Source organism: Sphaerodactylus townsendi, linkage group LG07 (genome assembly GCF_021028975.2).
Source record: "Sphaerodactylus townsendi isolate TG3544 linkage group LG07, MPM_Stown_v2.3, whole genome shotgun sequence".
In the NCBI taxonomy this organism is placed as follows: Eukaryota; Metazoa; Chordata; class Lepidosauria; order Squamata; family Sphaerodactylidae; genus Sphaerodactylus; species Sphaerodactylus townsendi.
In genome coordinates, this window is record NC_059431.1 from 77,118,582 (window position 1) to 77,145,709 (window position 27,128).

Below are 27,128 nucleotides of genomic sequence, written 5' to 3' on the forward strand. Positions count from 1 at the left end.
GAAACTATGATTCTCAACAGAATTTGGGGGTTTCTTTTGCTGACTTCTTAGTGATTAAATCTGCACCTCTATTGCATATTTAACCAGCTCTTGATTTTATTACTTATTCTAGGCTGCACATTCTTTGGATGTTTTTATCTCCTGCTGTTTTACATCTAATATGACTTTTGTTTCCACTTTGTTTCTTATTCAATATGACAACTGCTGCTGTTTTAAACTTGCTGTTTATATATACTAAAATGTGTTAAATTTGTGTCAGCCATCTTGAATGCTATTTTTACAGTAGGAAAGTAGCAAGTAATCTTGAATATTACATCAAATCTGGTTTCTTTTACAAAATCTGTAATATTCTTCCCTTGTCCCTGTGGACATAAAGGCCTTGACAATTCCCCAACCCATATGAGCTCATCTGCCAATTTGCTGGATCATATTTTAAAACGAGTTTATTGACTAATTTTCTCATTACAGAAAAACTATATTACTGTAATCCCAGACAGGAAACTCTGTTAGTCTGTTGCAACAAAAGAAAAGTCCAGTAGCTGCTGAAAGACTAACTGGCCTTAAGACTTCTAGGATAAATTTCATTATGCCTTTTCAAAGTGCCACTGGACCACTAATACATTGCTGTAGTCCACAGAGAAGTCACTCAGTACATTCCTGATGACTATAAAAGTAGGCAAGACCATGATTTCACCAAAGATCGATAAAACGCACAAGAAAAATTAAGATTTACAAGAAAATTAAGATTTAAAATTCTACAGCTATAAAGTTTATGGCTATTACTGCCACCCCCTATCCCCACTTTCCAAAGTTTACGTTTGACCCCTAAAAGCTCTCCCTTCCAACCAGCTCTCTAGGTTTACAAGTGAGAGCTGCTCGGAATGTATTTTTGATTGGCGAAGCCAAAGTTAGTGACATCAGCCAAATCACTTTCGATTGGCTAACTGGTTGCTGGGACTATAAGGGATTCTAGTGAGGCACTTAACCCGATCTCTGCCAATCCGTAAACTTGTCGTCCTCGCGAGCGGAAAGCGAGAGAGGCCGCCCAGGAAGGCCAGCAAGCGCGTGAGAGTGCAATGCAACGGTCCTCGGCGCCGTGAGGTGCTGCTCCGTCGCACTCATAAGCCAGTTAAATGCCAATTCCTGCTCCCCTGTACTTTCCATGCTAGGGCGCCGCTGACATGCATTCCTCTGCCTGCTCGAATTGCCCTTTTAAAGAGGGGCGGCGAGACTCCACGAGTAGCACGAGGCATGGGGAGGAGACAGCAGGATTGGCCAAGCCTCCGGTTTATAGACACACCTCTCATGCAAAAAAGGCTCTTCTGAGTGGAAGGGGGAGAAGGTAAACAGAGTTGAATCACTCCCCCGGCTGACCAATTGGTGGTGTTGGGGTGGGGGGCTTGGTGGGACCTTTGCGTGATGGGCTGCTGCGAAATTGGTCCTGAGCAAGACTGTGCCGGAAGAGACAGGAGCGGCAGGCGACGGGGGACGGAGTCAGGCAGCGGGCAAAAGTCCCTCCTGGTCGCTCTCCAGCTGGGGCTGAGGTTTCCCCGCCGCCTGTGCTTATCAGTGGCTGAACGCTCCTTGAACCCTAAGGAAGGACCCCGAAAGGAGAGCATAGCAGAGCGGCTCGGGTGCGGCATCTACTGAGTTCCTCCCGTGCTTTTTCCCCCTGCGGGGTGGGGAGATAAAAGAGGGGAAAAACCCCTTGGTGCTACTGAATTACTTGAAGTCATCCCCTGTGACCCTCTTTTTCGAAGAGGGGCTTCTGTCCCCAGCCGTCCAGCGAGCCGGGGAGCGCATGAAAAGCTGGAGTTTGCCGGCGTCTGGGGGCAGGGGGCGCGGGGAAGCGGCGCTGACTGAGGTCAAAAGGTAGGCTGGGTGCATTTCTCCCTCTCGGGGGAGGGTCACGGCTGGTCGGGGTTATGTAAAAAGCTCAGCAGCCGAAGCGGGATCCCTCGCCTGGCTTGCCAAGGCACCCCGCCCCTTCTCCACCCGTGCTCTGCAGCCTGAAGGCAAGACAACAAGCAGCCTGCTGATTGCAACACCCCCACCTACCCACCCCCCTCCAAGAGGGAGAGGGCGACGCCAGGCAGGCAGGCAGCGAGCAAGTTTTCGCAATTGGGCTCTCCTCCCTTTTTTGGTGGGAAGGGTGGCTGATCGTCGCCTGCAGGATGTCGGCAGTAGCTTACATGGACTTCGTGGCTGCCCAGTGCCTGGTGTCCATTTCCAACCGTTCTGTGGCTCAGCAAGACGTGACCCAGGAAACAGAGCTGCTGAAGATGCCCGAGGAGGAAGAAGAAGAAGCGGCCGGAGTCGTGACCAAGGAAATGAACGACCCCAGGGACGCCTGGAAGGATTATTGCACTTTGGTGACCATAGCCAAAAGCTTGTTGGATCTGAACAAATACCGACCCCTCCCAACCCCATCCATCTGCAGTGACAGTGTGGAAAGCCCCGACGAGGATGCGGGATCAGACAGCGACGTGACCACCGAATCTGGGTCGAGCCCTTCCCACAGCCCAGTGGAGGGGCAGGATGCTGGCAGCGTGCCGGACCCCCTCTCCCTCCTGCACAACGGAGTGCCTGCCAAGGGGAAACTGGCCACTGAAAAAAGACACAAGTGCCCCTACAGTGGATGTGGCAAAGTCTATGGCAAATCTTCCCATCTTAAAGCCCATTACAGAGTGCATACAGGTCAGCGGTGGTCTCTGTCTTTCCGAGGGGCGGGGGCGGGGAGGGTGCCTTCCGGGGGCTCACGCGATGGGCAGACGGTGACCCGCCGTGCAGCTTTGCCCGCCAGAGAGCAAAACCTGTTTACAGAAATGCCTTCAGTGGTTTACAGGCAAAGGACGTTCTGTGAGTCGGCTGTTTTGGTCTTTTTTTCTCCCCCCAAAGCGGGTTGTCCTGGATTGAACCCTTCTGAAAGATGCTGTGGTTATTTTAGCTCTTGTTGCCTCCTCGGCGTCAGCATCTATATTCAAATCTTCTCCTGGGCACTTCTAAGCAGTCATTAGAACAGACTGGCTACATTTGGGCACAGGGTGTTAATGCAAATGGCACGTCAAAAGTGTGGCTGGTTAGAGCAAAGGGTATTTTCACTGGCTTGTCATGCTGCTGAATCCTGTTTTCTTCTCATGTATCTGTACATTACTGAGGTGTGCTTACACTGAGTAGATCTGACCAGTAGAGGAGCTGTTTAGTCCAAAAAAACCCTGCTTTTCAGGATAGAAGGAACTGAAGGGGGAAGCCTGTATGGATGCTTAAGGTTGTGCATGCTTTATAGCCATTTAGGGGTTGCCATCTTCTGAGATTCATTTCCTGGTGGCACTTGTTTTCGTTACCAGGACAGTCCAGAGCTCTCCCAACAGACTTCATAGATTATTGCCAGGCATTATATGTGGGTAAATCAAGGGGCAGAAAGCTTAACTAATGTTTCTCTTTAGTAAAATCCTAAACTGGTATTTCAGAGCAGTATTTGGGTTAACCTCAATTGCAGATCTTGGTTCCATAAGCGTCACTGGGCGTGGCCACATCTCGGCGGTCGTAGACTAATGACGTATTTTCCGAATTCTTGTGAAGAGACACGTGGATGCTCACAACATTCAAAGCACTGGAATAATGTAAATTCTTTAGTAACGGGAATAAATTAGTTGGGGGGCAAAAAAGAAAGGTTAGCAAAGGGAAGATACATGAAATCCCTTACTTTGGAAATTTTCCTATTTATTTATGCTGAACCTAAGTGGGTAATATGAAAAAGCAAGAACCTGCCCTTCTGATCATTGATAATATGGCGACCAACTTTATTCTACCCATTTGTGTTAGGACGCATTGCCCAGAAACCTTATCCTTTAGATTTTAGAAGCTGATGTTGAGTGTGCCTTCAACAAGATGCCTAAAGGAATGCTTGTTTTTGATTCCTAACCATTTGTGTAAGGTTACATGCTTGTCTGGTACTTCACTAATGAGCATGTCTGGTACTTCATTGCAGTCATTCGACATGTATCCTTAGAATTTGGTGACTTTGTTTAAAGATGAAAGCAGATTATTTGTGCCTGTTGAATAAGTGCTTTTGTGGAAGGCTCAATGGTTAGCAACTTCTACATTTTCCAACAAAGCATATTGCAACTTTATGAGGAAAGCTGCTTATTTTTTGTGGTATGATACTAAATACACTTTGCTACCTTAATGTGATTATTCAATGATTAATGCAATGGTTATAAATTATTGGAGGGAAGGTGGTATGGTATAGTATGACTTTCTCAGATCTCAGAAGCTAAGCAGAGTTGGTACTTGGATGGGAGACAACCAAAGAAGACTCTGCAGAGGATGGTAGTGGCAAACCACCTCTGCTTGTCATGTGTCCTGAGAGCCCTTTTCTGGGGTCAGTACATACATACATATATATATTGATGGTCATGTACTAAGAGAGGACATGCCTATATTTTCCTTGATCTTTTCTTAGTCACATAATGACAAGCCACACGGGATATTTGTTATGTTTACCTGTTACTTTCCTTTGCAGTCTCTGTGGGGAAAAAAACCCAGTTCAACCATGGAATGGCTGCAGTACTCCTCTAGAGATGGATTTTTAGGGCAGGCATGATGTGACAAGGATGTTCAATATCATCTCAGGCTAACCCACGTGGTAAATGGAAAGCTTTCCTTTCCTGCTGATCTGGATTTTTTCAGAATTGCTACATTTATTTAGGAAACTGAATTACTATCCAGAATCCTATTTTTCCATAAAGCAAAATGTTTAACGCTCTCACCTAGCTTTTAAGTGTTAGAGGTTAGAGCCATTTGGCCGAAAGCTACATACAGCACAATTCTATCCAGTTACTCCGGCCCAAGCCCTTTGAAATGAATGTACTTAGAGTGGAGTAACTTTCCTTCGAATTGCACTGCTGGTCTGATAAAAATGTGCCTGCTCCAGCAGATCAAATTCTCCCAAACCATTGTCATGATTTAGGTTGCACACTTTTTATTTTTAAAATGCTGTATGACAAATGCCTACTTGCATAGATCTCTTAAAGCCACTGAGTACGTAAACTGGAGTCATAGGATAAAGGTCAGGCAAAGGAGAAACTGATTTTGCTCAGTATTATCTTTTATTGTTTAGCTAAATAAAAATAGAGGAAGGAAAAGAGTATAAAAGGTATAACTAGCTTCCTTACTATGTTAGAAGTACTAGATGAAGAGGACCATTGCTAAGAATGTCAAATTGGCATTCCTTCCAGATTAAAAAAATTGACCAATAATATCTATGCACATTAGAGTTGGCTTCTTTGGGGTAATATTAATGGGTAATATTCATAGGTCCTATTAGGGGAAAACGTGGAAAAGTGATGGCTGTAAATGTAGTTTCATTAAATAAGTATTTTTGCCCAAATGTCATCAACTTAAATGGACTAAAGTTTCATTGAGTAGTGTAACCTTTCAAAATAGAAAGGAAGCAATTCAGTTAATCTGAAGATATACATACTATGAAACACTCCTTTTGTGCCATCTGTTTATATTTTACAGATGCTGTTGAGGCTTTGTGCAAGGAAAATAATTGATCGATCATGTTTGTATATAAGCTCACTTGCATTCTACTTCAGTGCTGTGTGAACACAGACTCTGTGTTTCATCCAGAAGCGTATTTAACAAAGTATTACCTTAACAACTTTACTAGCTGGAAGAATATACTGGGTAGAAGTTAACACAAGATATATTTTCTGTTTTGTTTTGAAATTCCTTCAAGCAGCTTTGTTATTTAATTAGAGCCTCTAATAGTTAAATATTTCCTAAATTGAATACACCATTGTACTCTTGCTTGAGAAATCCCAGCATATTTTTGTGTCAATTAGATTCAATTGCCTCTGTAGTAAAAATATAACACAATGGTATGCATAAGAAAACTGAGGAAGCCATATATAGACTTCTGTTCAAAATGTTATTCTATTGATCAAGATGGCTGTCACTGAGATAAGTCTATGTCCTCAGCAAATATTATGCTTGACCTTTGCAGTAATGTTAACGTTTGTTTGCCAGATTTAAAACCCATGGCTCCCTTTTCACACATTGTGCATTCCACAGTTACACTGTGGTATTTCCTGAGTAGACCTTCTCCTCCATCAGATGTGGAAGCTGTTTTAAATGTTCTCTTCACTCTAAAAAAAATCTTCCTTTCATGTCTCCTTTCATATCATAACAGGTTTCTTAGTAATAGGTCTCTTCTTAGTCTGGATTTATTGTCTCTATGTTTTCAAATGCAGTCATTCATATTCCTCACATACCCTTAGTTATCCCTTGTCTTACATTTAATCTGTATCACATTCTCTTAGGTTCATTTTGAAGAAGTATTCCTGTCATGGCATCCATTCATTCTTTGTTCTAGTGACCCCATTTGTTCTCTGAGCTTTGATGAATGAAATTGTTTAAGACTGCAAATGCATGGGCAGCTTGAGGTTCCCAAAGAGCTGATGCTTGGAGATGTCATGACCAAGCCACCAACAAGGCCTGTAACTCTGAATAAGTGTTCCTCCTCCAATTGAGAAAGTGGTAGGGTTGCTTTGCCCCACTGGTCACATGTAAGGAATGCTGGGGTAGGGTTCTGAGATCCAGGTTGGGAACTTCCTGGAGATTTGGGGGTGATCCTGGAAAGGACTGGGACTTCAGTGGGGTACAGTTCCATGGAGTACACCCACTGGCGTATTCAGCATGAGACAAAACAGGGTTTTTACCTGGGGCAGTTGGAAGCAGTGGGAAGACCTGGCCACCGATAGAGGCCAGGTCTACCAGTTGTTTTTATCAGCAGCTAGACCAGCTCTCCAGAGAGCAGTTCTACCTGCGGTTGAAAGCAATGGGTATACCTAGCCACCATAGACCTGATTACCAAGGTGGGGAAAACCTGTTGGATTTTTGGGGGCGCGGGGGTGCAATTTCAGTGCTTTCCCAGGCACCATTTTCTGTAGATATGCCCCTAGGTCCACCTTCCAAAGCATCCATTTTCTAAAAAGGAATTAATTTCTGTAGTCCGGAGATACAGTATAATTCTGGGGAATCCTGAGGTCCAACCTGGAGGCTGGTGTCCCTTGGACATGGTGTAATGCCTCTCCTACTTCAGTAGAGAAAGTCCACTGGATTTGCATGGGAACTTTTCTTTTGTCCATAACTGTTGAAGTCCTGGCTTTATATCAGTAGTACTGCTGAAAATTAGGCCGAAAATCTTTAGCAGTAGAAACTGGGGAGAGGGGGAGTATTCACACAAAAATGTATTGTTATCTAAACCCGAGGAAATAATTCACATAGAATCAAGCTGTTTTCTCAGTTTCCAAATCAGAATTTAGCATCTGTCTAGTTACATGCAGGAAGCATGATTTTTCTATAAAAGAAATAGAAAGTAATAGTTTATATCAGTGGTGGTGAACCTATGGCACGGATGCCAGAGGTGGCACTCAGAGCCCTCTCTGTGGGCACGTGCAAACAGAGTGCCCCCCCCCCCACACATATCTAGGCTGGCCTGGGCTGCTGGGCTCGATTATTACCATTAAACTTAAGACCTAGTTTGGGGGAAGCAGAGTAGGTAGCGCTGTTAAACCCCACTGATTTTCATGCGAAGCACTAAAGCGTGATCCTTTACCTGGGAGTAAGCTCGGTTGCTGGCAATGGGGCTTGCTTCTGAGTAAACCCTCCTAGGGTCATGATTCACCCATTGGAAGAGTTGCACGGTTGCTTCAAAGCAAAGCCACTGACTACCACCAAGCTTACTCCCGAGTAACGCACGCCTTGGAGCCAACTATTTTTTCTAAACTAAAACTTCATATTCAGGTTGAATTGCCATGTTGGCACTTTGCGATAAATAAGTGGGTTTTGGGTTGCAATTTGGGCGATCGGTCTCGAAAAGGTTCGCCATCACTGGTTTATATGATAATTCTACTATATGGCTCAAGCTATCATGGAGTTTTGGTTTCTAGTGTAAATGATAAAAATTAATAATGTTTCTGTGAATAATCTTCTACTCCAGAGATAACAAGACAGAAGTTACATTATGGTCTCTCATTGTATGTCCAATATGTTTACGGTTCCCACATAAATCTTAACTCCACACAATTATGTGCTCACAGAAATAAATGCAATGACTGAACAGGAAAATCATGGTTCTAGTCAGTAATCACACTAGTAAATATAGTGACTACTGAGGTAAAAGCAAGAATTTATCTTTTCAAAAATCTTTTCATTCTCCATTTCAAATGCACATGTTAATGTGTACATATTTAGAGTAAAATATGCAGCACATAATGTATGTAACATTTGTTGAGAGGGCAATATTAGACAAAATGCACTGGTTTTAATAATAATAAAGTACTCACCATGATTGTTTTCTGGTGCTGTCTTCATCTGAAATGAGAAGAACCAAATGTTCTAGTCCAAAAAAAATGAAATAAAATACACATTCGAATAAGAGGCACTGAGCAGCAAACGGTGCTTACTCATTAGCTTAATCTCTCCAGACCAATTTTGGTTGCCAGTGACAGACATATTGAAAATACCAGTATGAATTAATTATTGCACCAAGTAGTCTTTGTATAGAAGAATATATGTTGCTTTTATAGTCTAACCTAGGTTTGTGTGTGCTTCTTAGAAAAGGCAAGGATCTCTGGGCAAGTGCATTCACGTGAGATCACTGCTTTCCCATTTGGATTAAGAGGGCTATGGAAACCAAGTTAAATTTCCAATGTCTGGACTGTCCGGTAGAAAACAACCCTTTCCCTAACATTTGATTCCAATGGGCCCAGTCAACATCTCTTGTCCAAATGAGAAAAATATAACCTTTAGCCCAATTTTCTAAATAAATGAACCTAAGAAACAAGTTTGAAATTGCTAAAATTTGTGAAGCAAACATATTAAGTATAACAATACTATTTTGCCTATCATAGAATCTTAATGTTGAGAGTTACAGGTTTTTATTTAAAGATGCAATAGTGCCACAGCAAAATGATGTGTAGAGACAGTTATTTGCCTGCTTTCCATACAATGTTGGAGCACTGAAGATCCTGGTCTCTGTTCTTGCTCCTTGAGTAGTGTACATGTCCACAGAGAACTGCTCTATCACACAGTAGCATAACTTACCTTTTCCGTTAAGCATACAGATCATAATCCATGAACTAAAGTTGAATTTCTCCATCCTTGTGCAAAGCTAATAGGTCATCGGGTTGCCAGTTCCCTAATCATGGCAGGGAGATCTCTAGTTAATACTTTCTGCCCTCTACACTTGCTCAGTGAAGTGGCAGGGAAAAAGGAGGGAGATAGCCTAGAGATTTCTGAAAGTCCTGGAGTGTCATGATGACACTTCCCATTTCAAAACAAAGTGACTTCCAAGAAAGTGACTTCCAAAAAGTTCCGCCCCCCTCCCTGCCAATGGTAGTGTTATTACAACCTTTCCTGCTGCCACTCAGCTGGGCAATGGGGGAGAGTGGAGGGGAGAATGCCAGTATCCTGTCACCCTGACATCATTTCTAGTACAACCAGAAGTAAAATGAGCATGATGATGACTCTAGCAATTTATCAAAACTCTATGGTCAAACCATGGTTTTGGCTATTGCCAAAGTAGTACTACCAACATCAGTGAGATCCCATTTTGCTAGGTCTTCCAAGGTTACTGATGACCCTAGCTCCTGGGGATTGCCAATTGAGTGCTGACATCTGTAATTGGTCATCAAATCCATCGACTGTCCAGTGTGACAGCTGTGTGCAACAAAAAGCAAGAGCACCTCCTGCCATCTTAAAGACTGACATAGTTTGCTTTAAAGATAACACAAGACTCCTTCTGGTCTTGCCTACATACAGAAACCTTTTGTAGTACAATCTCTATTATGTAGGCACCTTTTAGTATCTACTAGGCATCCTGCTTGTACTAACTGAATTTTGTGTACGTTACGTCTGAATATATTTTCTTTCTTACCAGCACCGTATCTTTGCAACCACTGTGTGTGTTTTAGCACGCTGATTTTTGTGATCACCTATTAGAAGGAAAAGAATACTTTGTAGGCCTTTTGCCAGCTGGCTTGAGTGAAGTATCCAGATGTTTGTGAACATCTGGATTCAATGACAATGGAATTCTAAACTCTTGAGATCAAGTCTTTGGAACTGGGCGTTCAAACTGTATTGCCCAGCCCATAATCATTTGCTTGGGATAATTAATGCCAGAAGAAGAATGAAGAACAATCAGTAATCAGTGCGAAAGCCCCATAATAATACCAGCCATTCTGGAACAAGAAGGGGAAACTATGAGTTGCCATCCATGAAAACTTAACAGCTTTTGGACAGTTCTGAGATATCCATTGCTGAAAAGTACATTCATCAAGATGGAGGTGACAAGTGCCACACTGTATAGTGCTAATTCAGAAGCATAGATGTTTGCCAGGAGGACGCCAGACCTTATCAAGACCCTAAGTTCTCTAGGAAGAAAGTAAGAATGGCACAAATTCCAGAGGTCTTTGGAGACAAAGAGGAATGCAAGGTATGTTAGACTATATTGTTTGTATTGTTCTGTGAGGATTACATTTTTCATGCTTGGAATGGTGGGAATATTCTTCATCTGTTGCTCAAGTTATGGAGCAGACAAAAATCTTGAGAATAAGAGACCTGTGTTTTTCCTAGGATTTGTGTGTGTGTGTGTGTTTTGTAATGACATACTATGTTTTGACTTTCTATCCTTTTCAGACCATCTCCCACCTTGTCTGTTAAAATCTGCTGTTATATGAAGTATTTTCAATCTGCAGGTAAAACGAGCAGATTTTTAATAAGAACTTAAACATATCAGATGCTTTGTAAATGCTGTTTTAGGAGATTATTCTGAGAACCATTTAATTTTAAGTAATCAATCAATTTTAGTGGGATTGTTCCAATATAAGCAGAAACACTAGCTCAAGAGCCCATTTCTAGGAGTCATTAGCCAGAGCCTCCAGGGAAGCCCTCACACAGGGCCTAAAGTAGTAGCTCTGTTTTGTCAGCACCCACCAGCTAGTAGCTCCAGCAGAATTTATTCTAGGCTTTTTCCCTTCGCTGCATAAGCAGGCAGAACAGCCTTGTCCCTCCCAGACACAAACACACACTGTAGAATTTTCACTAGCCTCCTTCTCCAAGTAAATGTAAAAGGGAGGAACAAAATATGACAATACACGGCAACATTTAAAAAAAAAATTGGAGGGGGAGGTTATTTAAGAAACAACCAATCTTATTAAGCTCTGTAGGCTCAACTTCACAGAAATGTACAATGCACACCTAAAAATACTTTCCCATGAATAGTTGCCATTGAGTCAGATACTAAAGGGACCTGGCGCACTGTTAGTTCAGTGTATTCTTCCTTTTTCTATCATGTACAGTATGTCTAACTTCACATCAGATTAAGTTGAACTTGCAGTTAGACTTCTGGGGGAACATGACTAGAAGCATTCATGGCCAGCAGTTAAGCTGGGAGGGGGAGGTCAGTGTCATTGGGTGAGCTCGTAGTGTGGGGGGAAGTTTTAATATTATTTACTTTTGTAACCTTTTAGTCATCCCAAATCTTGATAATGTTATTTTCCCTTTATCGGTTCCATTCACAGCTCAATTATACTTTTCTGATTGCTCCAATTAAAAAAAAGGCCTCAAAGCTGTATTCCAAGTTTGACTGTGAAATAGATTTCTACAAAGATTCTCTTATACTTGCTATTTTGTTTTCAGTCCCCAACTGATAGCTTCTACCATGGAAACTGCATCCCAGGACTGGAATCCAGAGGGGCATGCTGCAATGTGTATCGTCTGCCTCTCCAGTTATTCCTGTCACCCTGAAATTGTTTATCCAACCTCAAACCACAGTTTAGATGTGCAAGCTTCAAAGGAGGAATTCCATCTGTTCTCTTTGAGCATCTCTCATGCTTGTTTCTTATACTCTATTGAGCTCACCTTAGGGCCCCTCTGGAAAGACACCTAAATGGAGAACTCAAGGGAGGGAATAGAACATGCTCAGATAGTTCACATCCTCTCCCCACCTTTTCCCCACTGTGTAAATTAGACTTGGATCGGGGATGGGATGTACCTTGGAGTTTCTGTATTTAGTTGGATGTTTAGTTCTGGAGTTTGGGTGTGAAAGGGCATATTTCTTCATATCCTTTTCCATGGATATCCATTTAGGGTTGCCAACCTCCAGGTAGTATCTGGAAATCTCCCATTATTACAACTGATATCCAGACAACAGCAATCAGTTCACCAGGCCACTTCAGAAGATGGATTGTAAAGCATTATACCCAATTAAAATCCCCCCTAAACCCTGCCTTTTCAGGCTCCATCTCCAAAATTTCTAGGTATTTCCCAAGCCATAGTTGGCAACCCTACATCCATTGCATGAGTGTAACTGCCAACTGTGTATACTTCCTGATCTTCATTTAGGTCCCCGTGGGGGTCCCAAAACAGGTTGCAACACCATTCTCCCCTCCTTTAATTTATTCCCACAACAACTTTGTTAAGAAAAAGAATTTGGATTTCTACTCCACCTTTCTCTCCTGTAAGGAAACTCAAGGCGGCTTGCAAACACATTTCCTTCCACACCTCACAACAGACACCTTGTGAGGTAGTGGGGATGAGAGAGTTCTGAAGGACTGTGACTAGCCCAAGGTCACACAATTGGAATATGTAGGAGTGGGAAACCAAATCTGGTTCACCAGATAGGAGTCTGCCACTCATGAGGAGGAGTGGGGAATCAAACCCGGTTCTCCAGATTAGAGACCACCCTCTCTTAACCATGACACCACACTAGCTCTCAAGGCTAAGAGAGTGACTTGTCCAAGGTCACCCAGCAAGCTTCCATGGTATAGTGAGAATCTGAACCTGGGATTCTAACCATAACACTTCACCTTGCTGGCACTCTTACTACATCATCCTGTAGCTATCAGTAAGGATGTGAGGAGGGAATCAAGTCTGAACTAAATCCCCTTCACAAGAAAGATAAGCAAGGCTTTTCAGTCGTTTGTATCTATATAAGTGAAGCAGTATATGAAGTGATCATAGTTTATGTTACTAAACATACCTCTGTTGTACATTTTTAAAATAACCATTATATGAAAGCAATGAGCACCAAGAAGAATGGGTTTCATGTGATATATACCCTTTGTGGTCTTATCTGAGGCTTTGGTCATAACCTTTTGGAAAACTGCTTCGTAATAAAATAAATGTTGAGTTTTATACTCATTATATCATTTCTCAGGCCTGGACCTCTGTCTGCAGTGTTTCATTCTGCTACTGTATATGAGTATATTAAAATAGTATATTAAAATAGTTAAGCAGATGAATTCAAGGCCATCCAGCAGGTGCAGAACACCAAGGTAGCCATGTTATTACCTATATTGTGACTTCTAGAATAATCTCTGCAAAATTATAATAATATCAGTGCTATGTTTTATAAGCCAAAAATCTGAAATCGTATTCCTTTTATCCTTGGCCCTAAAGAACTTCTGCTAGAGCCCAGTGTGTGCTATTTTCATACACAATATAGTTATCTGCATTAATTCATCCTGGTTTTCTTCTGTTAAAATGTTTATTGGGTCTGTTTTTCCTGCACAAAATTAAACTGATTTTGGATCCCCCACCACCACCACATAATTTACTAAATTGTTTCACAAGATGACTCGAAATCAGTGATTCCCAAATTGTTTCAGGCTGTTGCCTCCTTGACTCCCAGGTGACATCCCTAGCGCCCACCACCACAACACACAGGTTTGAACACACACCACTTTTTTGGTATTAGGTCTTCTGCAAATTCAAAATAACTTCTAACACTGTAAACATACCTACCTACCTACATACAATTTCACAAATAAAACATGACCTAGTAAAAGTAAACCAATATATTGAACTGGTTTAGCAATAAGGAAGGAAGGAGTGTGTGTGTGTATTCTGAATGATACCTGAAGAATTCAACATATATGATTTCTTTGGAGGGGAGAAGGCCATTTGTGGCCTGTCGCCTGGAGTGTATCTACAGGAAATCGTGCCTGGGTCAAGCACTGAAATTGCACCCCCCCAAATCTGATACCCCTGAGCACTCTAAACAAGGACACAGCAATGGTACAGGGGCCATATCACTTCAATCTTGTTCCATCTACAAAGGTAAAGGTATTCCCCTGTGCAAGCACAAGGTCATTACTGACACATGGGGTGCAGTTTACAGGGCGGTTTGCCATTGCTTTCCCCATTCATCTTTAATGTTTGTTGCATGGGAAACCCTGAATTGGGTGGAGAGGAAGTACAAAAATGGCTAAAATAAATGAGTTACATTACTGCAATTCCTGATTGTTGGGTATCTGGAAAGATGGGATACTCTAATAGGTGAAGAAGAATGCATTACTGACTATTAATAAACCAGTTCTTTCTTTTTTTCCTCCCAGAGACTGTTCATGATTTTAACACTCCAACTAGTTGAAATGCATCCAGTGGTGTAATGAGGGAGGGGCACAAGGGGGATGGATCCCCGGGTGCCAATTGGGGGTCACATGGAGGTTGTGTTCCCGACTGCCCACTCCCTCACAACTGTGCCCCACCCTCTGAACTCCACATGGAGTTCAGGGAGCAGGGTAACAGTTCAGTGCCCATCAGCGTGTACCTGCGCTCCCCCCCCCCCCAGAATGCCACACAAAGTTTGGAAGTGGACCTGTTTGAGGTTGGGCTGTGGCTTGAGTCTGCAGTTTGAAGCTTGATCCAAGCCACACTGAGCCCAGCATCAAACTGAACAGTAGGGCTGACCAGCTACAGCTTTATTCTGTTGGCTCCATTCCCAAGCAGGTGAAGCTTGGGGTGGAGCCAACAGTATTAAGCTGGAACCAGTCATCCCGAATGCTGGGTTTGATGGTGGGCTCAATGTGGCTTGGGCTAAGGTTTAAACTGCAGGCTTGAAACCTGCAGTTTAAAGCTGCACCCAGCCAAGCCAGAACCCAGAATCAAACAGTACCACCCTCATAACTCCATGTAGAGTTCTTGGGGAGGGGGGCAGATAAACACTGATGGTCATTCAACTGCACTCCTGCTTCCAAACTCCTAGTGGAGTTCAGGGCGGTCATAGTTGCAAGGAAGGGGGGCAGCCAGCACTGTGATCCCCACATGACCTAACCAAACAGCACCCAGGAGCAGGGCAAGCATTGTTCTTGCTCTGGGTGCCATTTTAGGCAGCTATCCATGGATACTCACATGTTTTATTTCCTCACCCCTTCCTCAAAAAACAGACAAAACCTTTGCCTGCTCCAGTACTCCAGCCCCCACTTTGGGAATCCCTACTGAAAATGAAGGGAAATTGTTGTATTGGACGATTTCGTGCTACTTTCCCTGCTCAATTAATTACATTAACTGTCTCTGTTTCTCATTCCAGAAACAGCCATCACTCCACTTGGGAAGGCAAAGGTGCTTATCACAAGTACAGGTGGAGGGTTGGCTTTCATGGCTGAAGACCTGAGAAAATTCAGTGGAAGGAAACAGGAAATCTCATTCTTAATCTGCACAGAGGCTTGACAGGAACAAACACTTTGCAGAGTATGAAGTTCTTGAAGTTCTAGATAAACCTTTTTGAGAAATCAATTTATGGCAGAAGAGAGCATAAATATTGCAGAATCTATCCACAATGATGACTAAAAGAGGCCTCCATAGCAGGAGTTCCATAGGAATTTGATGAAAATAGATGGAATAGTATAGGAAATCAGCTGACTTGTCTCCTCCCAACTGCATGAATGTCTTATTCACCATTCCTTAGCAAAACATCAGTATGAAATGACAGCAGCTGTTATTGGACTGCTTTATCTCTTGATGCTTATTGCCTTCTTGCATATTTCTTCTCTGCTACCGAGCAGATAATTCCCCAAAATGTGTCTTCTGGATCCTTATAATGTAGTAGCATTTGCTTCGTTTTGGGTTCTGGATCTGTACTGTGTGGTTATTTTTTAAATAAAGATTTACATAAATTTTCAACTGGCCATCTCTGTCAATCTGTTGCATGTTTTAAAGTATTTGCAGAATATTATCACCACTCAACTATTCTGTCTTAGTTTACTAACATCCTTCTGAAGTTATCTCTTTGCCATTTCAAACAAAATCACCATTATAAAATATATTTAATGGCCCTTAATATTAATTCCCATGTCATCACTATTTCAGCCCTCAATATTAATCATCCTATTCCACTATTGTTGTGTAATGAAAATGTATGTGCCCAGAATGTACCATGTAACTGGACATTAAATAAAGTATTTGTGGTTCAGTGGTAGAACATCTGCTGTACATTCAGGAGGTTCCAGGTTTAATCCCTGTCATCTCCATTAAGAGGCTCAAGTGATGAGTAATATTAAAGACCTCTCCCCGATAACTGCCACAAATCATATTACACAGTGCTGATCAGTGATCTTTCTTGGACTCGGGCAATTTCATGTGTTCATGGAGAGAAATAATCCCATAAACATGTCTAAATTGTGCACTCTCACTACATTTTTTTCTGTACTTGTCCAGTTTGTCAATTAGTTGTATTCACAAAGGCAGAGAATTCAAAAGGTGCATTAAGTTATCAAATTACTTTTTTTTTCTTTTTTGCAAACGGTGTGGAAAAATGCAGAAGAAAAAGAGAGCAATGGGATTGTTGTGAGATAACAGAAACCCTCTAAGAAAAGTAGTGAATTTTGGTAAACTTTAGAATGTTCATGGACTTCTCATTTGAAACTTTTCCTGTCATTGGGTTTGCACAGAATGAATCATTGCTGTATCAGACATCAGTTTCCCACACTGTCCCCTGGTGTTTTCACAGTTGAAGAATCTTTTAACTACCCTGATTACCAGATCTGGGTTGGCAATAAGATTCTGGACTCCAGAAACATTTACCGGTAGTTTTTTTAGTTTGTCGGGTGATTTCTTAAACACATTAAAAGATCAGAGTTCCCTGCTATCTATAGTTTCCCCAGCTTCCCAAAAGATGTAGATATAACACACTATTTAAGTATCACAACAGATTCATTATTTTCTGGAAGGAGGGCAGTAAATCAATTTACTGTTGGAGTCCTTCAGTAACCCCCTTTATATTCTGGAATATATCAGTCCCAGACCCCTTCATGATCTCAGAAACGTTTGCCACTTTTGCCTTGTGTTCCAAATACGTGTGGTTCTATCTGTCCATACTCTAGCAGTGTAAATATCATTTGGTAATCTCTGAAGACAAGAGTTTGCTGCTTTCCTTTGCCAGGGCACTAATTCTGTTTGAAATAGTCTATGCTTCATTCTTAGGTTGCATTCGCCAGAAGTATAACAATGTCTCTTGCCCAGGCAGAGTCAAGAGCATTGCCAATAGAAATGATAAGTGCCAAGAACTCAGTGGATGTCCCTGTAACACTTACATATATAATTCTCTGTATCTGTGGTTGGCTAAGAAAGGCAGTGAATTTCTGAGAAACAATAAAATGTTCATGGGCTTCTTACCTGAAACTTTTCCCATCATTAGGTAAACAGATTCAAGACCTCATTTATGCATATTTGAGTTTCCACTAAAGCTAAATGCACAGACCTACTATGGTTCAATTTCAAGGAACGCAGTGAACTCAAGCTACATCTTCCATTTTTGTTTTCTGTTTGCTTCCCACAATCAAAATAGATTGCTCACCTCACTGTTCTGACTTGGTTATATGGTGGGTGAGCTCACAAGTTGAGATTTGGTGAACATCTTCCAAAGATCCTTATTATGATGCTGTTTGAGAACACACTGTCCAAATAATAACAATCATTCCTCTCACACATTATGAGGTGTCATGCAATGCAGTCCTATGCAGAGCTGCTCCAACCCAAATCCATTTATTTCAGTAGATGATCCTGCACTGAAAGTTTTCTGGTTTGTGCCTCAGATCCTCCTTGTGCATTTTTTCATCTGTGGGATGATAGCTTTTATAAAACAAATCAACTTATATCCCACCCATTCTTGACTCGTCAGTCTCAGGGTGACTTCCAACAACAATACATCATTTAAATACATAAATACATTAAAAACCCACTATAAAGATAAACTAAAAACAAGATGGTATCAGTCCAAGGGGTCTAATCATGTCTTCAGACATTCACAAATGACTCAAGGGATCATACTTTAGATTTTGTCTGCTTACATGGCTATCCTTTCAATTAGGTGTTTAGTAAGTTCTTGCCACTCCTTCAAAGCCTAATAGCCTAACCTAGTCTGATCTTGTTAGAGCTTAAAAGCTAAGCATATTTGGCCACATTCAATACTTGAATGGGATACCTCCATTGAATACCACATTCAGATTGGGGGGGCGGGTTGCTACACAGATGAAGGCAATGACAAACAAACCACCTCAGTCCATATCTTGCCTTGGGTTGGTTGCTATTGGATGGCACACAATTATTATACTATTATATCACTCCAGAGTGTAAGAGTTGTTTGAATTCACATTTGTGTCATATACTATTTTCAGTGATAAACAGGTGCTATATCCCGTTTTATGTTGGAGTTTAGCTAAACAGCTGCTGAAATACTTTGCATTTCTTCTAATAAATTTATATGAGGATATTATTGGGTTTGTATTTTGACTGAGTCCAAGACTGACTAAACTGACTTTTAGCAACCTTGTCAAGAATCTGTTATAAACTGGAGGGTCCATATCTCTTTTTCCTATTTATAGTCAATTCATATTTATCTCATTTGGGGGGGGGGGGCACTGAGGGTACCCAGGATTACTGACATAAAATAAAAATGTATATTAAAACACAATAAAAACTACAGGCAAAATATAAATTCATCAATATCCATCTACATTTTCATGACCAGAAACATTCTTCAGGTCTTGAATGTTAATTTAGAGCATAGTAGTTGATGCAATCCTTTGATTTTTGAGTCATGACTTTAATTCTGTGGCTATTCTTTAGGGTTCTGGCGCTAATTTCCTTGCATGCATGCAGTCATTCCCTTTGCATGTGCAAAATGCTCTTTTTGTTAATGTGAAAAGGGAAGGTTGTATGGGCAGAAAGCTGCAAATAGCTCTAGTGTTCAGAGGCCCAGTGACTCTGCTTTGCAAGATCCCTCTGCCCTTCGAACTTTCCTGTACGTGTGGTCTTGCCAAAATTCTGTATGTGCTCAAATATCAATTTAACTGAAAAATAAGTATGGTTTATCTATAACTTATGCTGTGACCAGAGTTTGGAATTCCTTCCTGAAGAGCCTGTCTTGCTACAGAGTTTGGACATTTCAGGCACTTAAGTATGAACAATCTTCTATGTAGGTTGGTTGTTTCTGCCTACCCAGGGACTGACATTTTCTTTTGAAATATAAGCTCACTTTAGTGGGTTTGAAAGGATTGGAAGCAGTGAGTGGGTATGAATATCTGGCAGGTTATGTCATCTTCCCAGTTCAGTAATGTGGATATTGGTCTCTCTGAGAGCAGGCTGTAGGAGGAAAAGCTGTTCTTAATGATTGTTTGCTCAGGGTAAATGGCTATGTCATTAGTTATATGCATTTTGCTTTGAGATGGTGGGTTTTGACACACTAAATCACATCAGGTCTTGTTGATGTATCTAAGGTAATTGACAGGGAGAGAGACGGAGTTCAATTTACTTAATCAAATCAGCCAGAGTAGTAGGTACAGCAGATTTCTTTTTCTCTATTTGTGTAGAACGTGGATCATTTTTAGTCTCATTCCTCACAGTTACAGTTGACTGTATTAAAATGCCGTGTGTGTGAGAGAGTGCGAGTGAGCAGATTCGTACATACAAAAATAATTAATCACGTTCTACAAGCTGCTGGTGCACATGAAATAGGACAGCGGAGAAACTGACACAAGACTGTAGAGATGATTCATAGAAAACCAAGCTGACCTTGTATACAATCTTTGGCTCTTACTACATTGGCAGCAGTCCAGGTGAAATATTCTGAACATCTTACAGTAAATGATGTTGTGACCAACATTCACTTCCAACCTGAGTTTAACAATAAAAAACATTCCTTTTTTTGGCAGTCATTGAAGAAAAATATCTGTTTGTTTGGGTAAGCTCTGAAACTATAAAGTCAGAGAGACATAGAAGGACACAGATTGTTGGCTTTCCTAGCAGTAGCCACATATACATGAAGGTTGAGTAACTATCCTTGTATCCCAAGCAGCTTCTGTTTGACAGGAAACGTTCCACACAGGGCAAATATAACAGGTGTAGGACACAATACAAAGTGCTGCCGGGGGAAGGGGGCTTCGCACAATTCCATCACCAAGACGGATCTGCCCTGTTTCATTTCCCTCAAACTGGGATTTCTGAAAATCGCAAAACCAGCGATCCTTTTGCAAAATCCCGGTTGGAGCCACTCCTGCACAAACAGTCACGCAGGAGGTGCTTTCTTTCCCTCCTTTCCACTGCATCGTTCACAAGCAGGGAGAATCCACCTGCCATTGCCCTTCCATTGCAGGGAGGCCCTTATTTCTTTTTCAAATTTTGCGAGTTGCACATGCAGACCTACTCAGGTGCAAACAATCGTATTGTGGGACAATTGACATGACTGCAGGGGTTCATTTTTGTATGCCTGCGCAGCTATGCATGTGTTGCAGGAAATTTTTTAAAAAGAGAATCATTTTCATGCGAAGGCACAAAAGCAACCCAGATTGTTCCATGGGCTCCAATCACTGCCTGCACAGCACGCATGTGAACAGGAAAAAGGAAAATGGGTTCCTTTATAATGACTGCAACCCCGTTATATATTTGCTGTGCAGAATTGACCATTGTATGATGCATCCTCCTGATATACTTATGTTTATGTCATTGCTGGATTGCACCGCAATCTAGTATACAGTTAGCAAGATTAAGTTGTATTGGAATGACAGGGGGCCTAAATGGTCTATAACTGTGCTGAATAAAAGCCTTGTATATTGAAATTAGTGGAGTATGTTAAACTGGAAAGCAGTGTTGAAGCATCTACCAACTAGACATTTTGGTGTCTAAAATGGGCTTCTTGAGAACTGCCTCTCGTGACTTTTTTGGTGTGAAATAAATTTTGAAATGCTGAAAATACTCATAATAGAGACTCAAATATTGTGAAATAACACTTTAGACATCAATGGCAACTAAGCAATGGCAACTAAATATGAAAATGTTTAGTTCACAAAACCAGTCTGTGGGATTCCTTGAGTACATTTTGCTGTCAGTACATGCTTTCTTTGATATATTGAGCTCAAGCTCTTAACAGCAGTTGATGCAAGTGAGGTATTACAAGTATATATTTTAAGGAACTTATTTGCAAAGGTCTAATTTTGCCTGCACTTTGTGGTAGTGACCCATTTTGAATCAGTCTTTTCCATTACTTTTGAAAAGATGTCTTTGAGGGTGGCCCAGAGCCAACGAAAAGGCAACAAGAATACTCTCTTTAAAAACAGCAGTAAAAATAAACTAATAGAGATAATTGCAGTGACAGATACTAAAAGTCTGTAAAGACTGTAAGGTATGAATGATCTATTTGAGTGATCTATTTTTCTTCTCTAAATTTAGCAAGATAACCAAAGGTACATGAATATGTTGTAGTATAATCACAGTTTTGTCCTTGATATTCTGCTTATTTATTTCCCAGTTCATACAAGGCCCATAATTTGCCAGGTTAAAAGGGGATAACCTTGGGCTATCTTTTGTTACTGGACATTTCTTTATTACTCTGCTGCTGTTAGAGGACTGAAAACACTAATAAACATATCTGTTTTATTCTGTATGGATTAAAAGCTAGGTATCTAAGTACAGATGAGAATGACTGGCTCTGTAGTAAAGCTCATGTGTTTAATGTCTGATATTCCAAGTTCTAATTCCCAGCTTTTTAGGAAATTATCTTTGGACTCTAAAGAGGTACTTCCGGTACCTATTACCAGAACTGGGCTATTTTTTCTGAACAGCCTGTTTCATAGTATTGGGCAGTAGAAGTTGCTTCCTATGGTCAACTAGATTTTGCTTAAACCTAATGAATTCAATGACATATTTAAGATTATTTTATAATAGCTTTTGGGTCCTCTGAACTGTATTGTTCACAAAATTAGTTTCAGCTAGTGTGTTCCTGTTCTTGTAACGTTGTCATTTGATGTTTACTTTCCCACAGGTGAACGACCATTTCCTTGCACATGGCCAGATTGCCTTAAAAAGTTCTCCCGCTCTGATGAGCTAACACGGCACTACCGAACCCACACTGGCGAGAAGCAGTTTCGATGTCCGCTTTGTGAGAAGCGGTTCATGCGGAGTGACCACCTGACGAAGCATGCCCGTCGCCATACTGAGTTTCACCCTAGCATGATCAAGCGATCTAAAAAGGCCAGCTCTGCCTCCTTTTGAATGACAGACAAGAATTGGGGATTGGGTGGGAGGGGACAACCATTGTTGCAAAAGGCATAACTGATCAGCACAAATACGTCCGCCACTGTACAGTAATTCCCCCTACTTGCATTTTGAAAGCACATGTAGCTGGAAGTTTAACATTTTGTCCCATCCACCCTGCTATGCTACCAACAACAGTCTTAAACCAGTGGCTGCTGGGTGGGAGGGGGGCTGTGTGGGGGATCAGCAGAAATAATGCAACTTTTTTGTAGTTTAAAGAATCAACACTGGTGTATATATGTCTGACTGGGTGGTTTGACCTGTGACAACACAGTAGTGATTCCAAGCTCTTTGTGATTGCTGTGTCATGGACATGTTTTGTTGACTAATGTAATGCTGCTTGTATTTAAAACAAAAACAAAAAAAGTTTAGTAAAACCACTTTCCAACTCATTCAGATATTTCTCAATTAAAACTCCATAGCACATATTCAGAAGATTCACTTCTCTCTCAATGACCTGTCATGTTCAAGACTGTTAAGAAAAAAACCATTACATCTGGTGTTCATATTTGCTGACTGGTGTTTTTTTGAAAAAGAAAATAAGATGAAATTTATACTGATGAGGACCTGTTTGGTACACAATCCAGGTCTTTTCTTTCTTTCTTTTGGATATAAGCTGTTCTTTTTTCCACTGAAAACATGCTGACATCAATCCAATTCAATAAGCAAAAAGGAAAAACAAGAAATCAGCTCAGATTACTTTGATGTCACATGCATTTTGGCTCCATTATTCCGTTGCCATTTACAAACAAGAACACCACTGCAAGTCATTCTAGAGAATGCAGCAGGAACTGGAGACCAGGTTTCTTCCCCTAACCCAGTGGTTCCTGTACTTTCATCTAACATATACTGTACTGTACTATATAAATACCACTAACAGTGCTTTATTCTGCTGTACTTCGTTGGAATGAATGCATAACAGCAGCTACCATCTTTATAAGCTACCACTTTTGTAAAGGTTTTTTCCTTACAATGATCTCTCTCTCAAAGGTGCATCCTCTACATCCACTTGCCAGATTCCTGTGACAGCCAATGGGAACTATGTGTGTTTATGGAAACTTCCCCCCACCCCCCTACAAACCATTCCCTATGCTGATGGAGACAAGTAAAACTCATTTTTTAAAAAAAAGTTCTTTTCAAGAGACTTCTACTGTTTTCACAAATTGCAGCTGTTGTACAGAGTATGGGGAAAAAAACCAATACCACAACCACACAAAATAAGGTCATGAAAATCTAACATGCAGGAGGTGTGTCTTAGTATGTCTTGTGGCATGGCACTGTGTACCTTGCAATCTTTATCTTATGTGTCAGGCTTGAAACATTCAATAATATGGCAATATTTCATTGGTTGAAAAAGCAAAGGGTTGCTTTTTAAAAGAAGAACCAAGGCATCACTGGAGGAAACTTCTTACATCTAGCCAAGTACTCAATTTTGTTAATGTTAAAAGCATGAAACTTACAAAGGTTGTTATCATGAACTTTCCCTCCCCCATCTCTTGTAATGGTGGAGAACTATGTTTACAGACTTTCCCCTCAAAAACATTCTACTGGTCTGCTGTTCTTTACTCCTCCTTTGCAGAGAAGGCAGGAGTGGTGCAAATGTCCTATCTAAGGCTAAATTCATCCTTGAGGTAATCACATTGCAGCCAGTGGGGTTACACAAGGATCAATTTAACCCATCTTTGTAAAGAATCTGTACATACAAATCTTGTGAAGTATTCCTGCAATGACAGTATCTTCTTGTTTCACCTGATGAAAAGCTTGCTTCCTAGAAAAAAACAACAACATCTCAGAGAGTAGAGTATTCTACAATCGTCTGTGGCTTCCAGCACTAGAACTCAGTATGCATTTAGCATTTTTACCTGTTTGGTTCATTATAAAAATTGTGTCTATGCGAACAGAATGGCTTCTAATTAGAGGTGTTAGGGGCACTGAACAATCTGTGGGAGTTCAAAAACAAAAAAGGGATGAGTTTTCTTCAGTGAAGACATGTCAGGAAACCAAGCACACTTTCTACCTCCGTTTCAGCTTTTTGAAACATTTGTTTTATGATAAACCAAAATTAATTTCTGATGTCCAAAATAAATTGTAGGGACATTTGTTCTTCCTTATACAAATAAGTAGCCTAGCTATTTCTAATGCTCTAGTGTAATAAGTATTCTGCTTTACCAGTACTGTTAATGCTGCCTTGTTTGATTAGGGGTCAGGACTGTGTGGTAGGCCAGCAACTCACACCATAGTATTGTTCCAACTGTCCTCCCCGTCTATACAAGACCAATTATTAAGAGCATAAACTTTTGTGAGAGTCCTACTAAGTCAACAGTTGCTCAAACTTTACTGTTGCTGTGATGTGGGACATGTGCAGTATTAGCTACATAGAGGCTGGATGCTGAATGCTGTTATTTCACCCTAAGTCTAACACAAGTCACAGGCACATACCACATCCTTGACAAATAATCGGGACACATGGGCACAAGACACAAAGACATGGTGGGACAGTGGTTAGGGGATTTGCCTATTTTCCAGATGGTTGTGGGATCATGCCTTACTTGATGTCATGCTGCATGGTCACCTCTAGTCCACATGAAAATTATAATGTGATTGCTTCCATTTGGAAGTCCAAGAAGTGCAGACACCATGCTGACATTATTGCTCCTTGGTATAACGTGGGCTATTGACATGGGGATGCCTTAATCACACCACCAAACAGCTTGGAGTAATACTTTGCTGTGCCCTTAAAATATATTTCTGCACACAGCTTAAGTATCCAAGCTTGAATATTGTAGGCAGAGTATATTTTAAGTCAAAAACTTATGAATTATTCCTCTTTTAAAACATTCTCATGTGCAAAACATACCATAAAATGTACAAACTTGTATTTAGGTTTATCTCTAAGGACCGTTCCATTTATAACATTTTCCCCCAAACAGCAATCAATAAGCATTAGAATTTGCAATACTTTGACATTACTGAGAGGTGCACAGGACCATACTGCTTAGAATGATTGCTTTCTTAGTGAGGTTGCTTGTTAAGTAACCTCCCTTGGAGATGAACATTTTTGTATGCCACTACTAATCTCTTGAATACTGCATGCTCAACAGCAACATGCAACAGGTTCTAATAATGTTAAATCAATTGTGCATTACAAGCTACTGTGATACCAGAAGCAGGGTGATTCTGTGCACCAGGCCTTGGGTTAAAGATTGACACTGGATTGCTTCCACCATTACTTTAATAGGTATGGGTGTGCATAACCAGGTCTGTATGTTTGGCAAGAATCATGGGACTGGGACACCAGAATGTCACCTCAATACAAAGTGGTCCAGCAGCAGGGGGAGTCTTCCAGGGGTGAAGCCATGAAGGGGAGATGCATAATCCTTTCCATGGCCATTACCTCCTGTCTGAACCTCCCCAGTAGTCTTTCCTTGACCAAAGTCAAGAGGGAGGAAATCACCTGAGGTGGGCAGCAAAGAGAAAAGTGGGACAAGGAGGAATTAGTTACTGCTACTCCTTTGCAAATCTTCCCCTCTTTCTGTTGCTCCACAATGGCAATGGTCCACAGCCCCCTGTTTGCTGAAAAGCATATACATAGACTCAAATATATATGAAAAATGTGATATGAAAAAGGGTAACGTACCTGCCGCGCCCCAGAAAATATACATTTAGGCCAAACCTCCAGAAGGTCATGAAATAGAAGCCTGTTTCTTTGGCTGTGAGCCTCAACAATCTCACTTGAAAGTAAGTTGCATTGAAATTAAGGAGTCTGTTCCAAATAAACATGATTAGTATTGGGGTCTGTGTCATGCTTCTTAGGAGCCTTCCAAAAGTAAGCTACCCTGTTTCTTAACCACTAACAAAAAATGGGGAAAAGTTTGTCACTTTTGGAATAAAAGATAGTAGTGAATTTCATGTGCAAACTCTACAATGTAGTAAAATCTGTTGTATTTTGTAACAAAAGGGAACTTGGAAAGAGACTATTGCAAATGTTGAGAAGAAAATCAAGTTATCTGAGAACCAATTTGCCACATTACTCTGGAAATTCTTAAGAGTGCTGACGTTAAGACGGCTCCTCTCCTCAATTCAGAAAGACCTTCCTAGAGAAGCCATGGCTTTAAAACTATAGCTATACAACATCTTTTGTGAACAATTTTGACGACTTCTATACAGGTCTCTTTTCTGTTTGCTGATGGACTTCGCCCAGTATGCACCAGATTGGACATACTCTTCAAATGCTGTTTTACTACAGATTAACCATCTGTAACACTGTAAAATACCAACCTTTACAAGTTTAATCCATTTTATTTTTGTACAGTATTCGTATCTTTCTAAGTTATTTTGCTGTCCTGTTTTGTAAATCACATGAAATTGTAAAAAAACAAAAAAGTAGGCATAGGTGTTTTTGTACATATGTATATAAATTGTCCAAATAATAAAAAAATAAAAAGAAACTTGTTGCTTGGAATGATTTGAGTCAGTGTATGATTGTACTAAATGTAACTTGGATGATTGGTTAACTACTGTGGGAAACACCTTATGTGTACTATCCCCTAAGCAAGCTTAGCTATTTCATTTCATTTTCACTGAAATAAATCAGAACTGTGTGGAATCCATTGAAACCAGAGTACTTTAGTTCCATTTGGTCTTGTTAATTTCCACAAATACAGTTCTGAAGACTGATACATTTCCTATTGTGGATAGGGCGAAATTTTTTGCTCCCATGGTACATATAAGGATATTTTCTTTTT

The 27,128-nt window shown here is 40.9% G+C and overlaps 2 protein-coding genes across 6 annotated transcripts in view; one reads left to right on the top strand and one right to left on the bottom strand.

Annotated features, from left to right (window-relative positions):
- The window catches only part of SMC5 (structural maintenance of chromosomes 5), a 100,412-nt gene that overhangs the window by 9,355 nt on the left and 63,929 nt on the right, over nt 1-27,128 (bottom strand). For 3 of the 4 annotated variants that reach the window (XR_007245100.1, XM_048503837.1, XM_048503840.1), the window contains exon 24: nt 8,358-8,385. Coding sequence is in view for 3 of the 4 variants with exons in the window: in XM_048503837.1 (XP_048359794.1) it covers nt 8,358-8,385 (28 nt within the window). In the remaining variant the exon portion in view is untranslated. Of the gene's footprint in view, nt 1-3,590; nt 3,614-8,357; nt 8,386-27,128 lie in introns of those variants that run through there. The other variant, XM_048503839.1, reaches the window with a different exon arrangement.
- Nucleotides 1,335-26,845, top strand: KLF9 (Kruppel like factor 9). Of its 2 annotated transcripts, none has more exons than XM_048503842.1 (2): nt 1,335-2,697; nt 22,112-26,845. In XM_048503842.1, exons 1-2 carry the CDS (start codon nt 2,175-2,177, stop codon nt 22,339-22,341), a joined length of 753 nt encoding a protein of 250 aa, XP_048359799.1. In that variant the 5' UTR covers nt 1,335-2,174; the 3' UTR covers nt 22,342-26,845. The 2 variants fall into 2 exon arrangements, with proteins under 2 accessions (XP_048359799.1, XP_048359800.1); XM_048503843.1 differs by lacking the exon at nt 22,112-26,845 and adding an exon at nt 15,386-15,978.

What these genes read in the sequence shown, in the direction of transcription:
- KLF9 (XM_048503842.1), top strand. Translation starts at nt 2,175, where the DNA reads ATGTCGGCAGTAGCTTACATGGACTTCGTGGCTGCCCAGTGCCTGGTG. An exon ending in CCATTACAGAGTGCATACAG is followed by an intron (nt 2,698 to 22,111) that starts GTCAGCGGTGGT and finishes ACTTTCCCACAG; the next exon opens with GTGAACGACCATTTCCTTGC.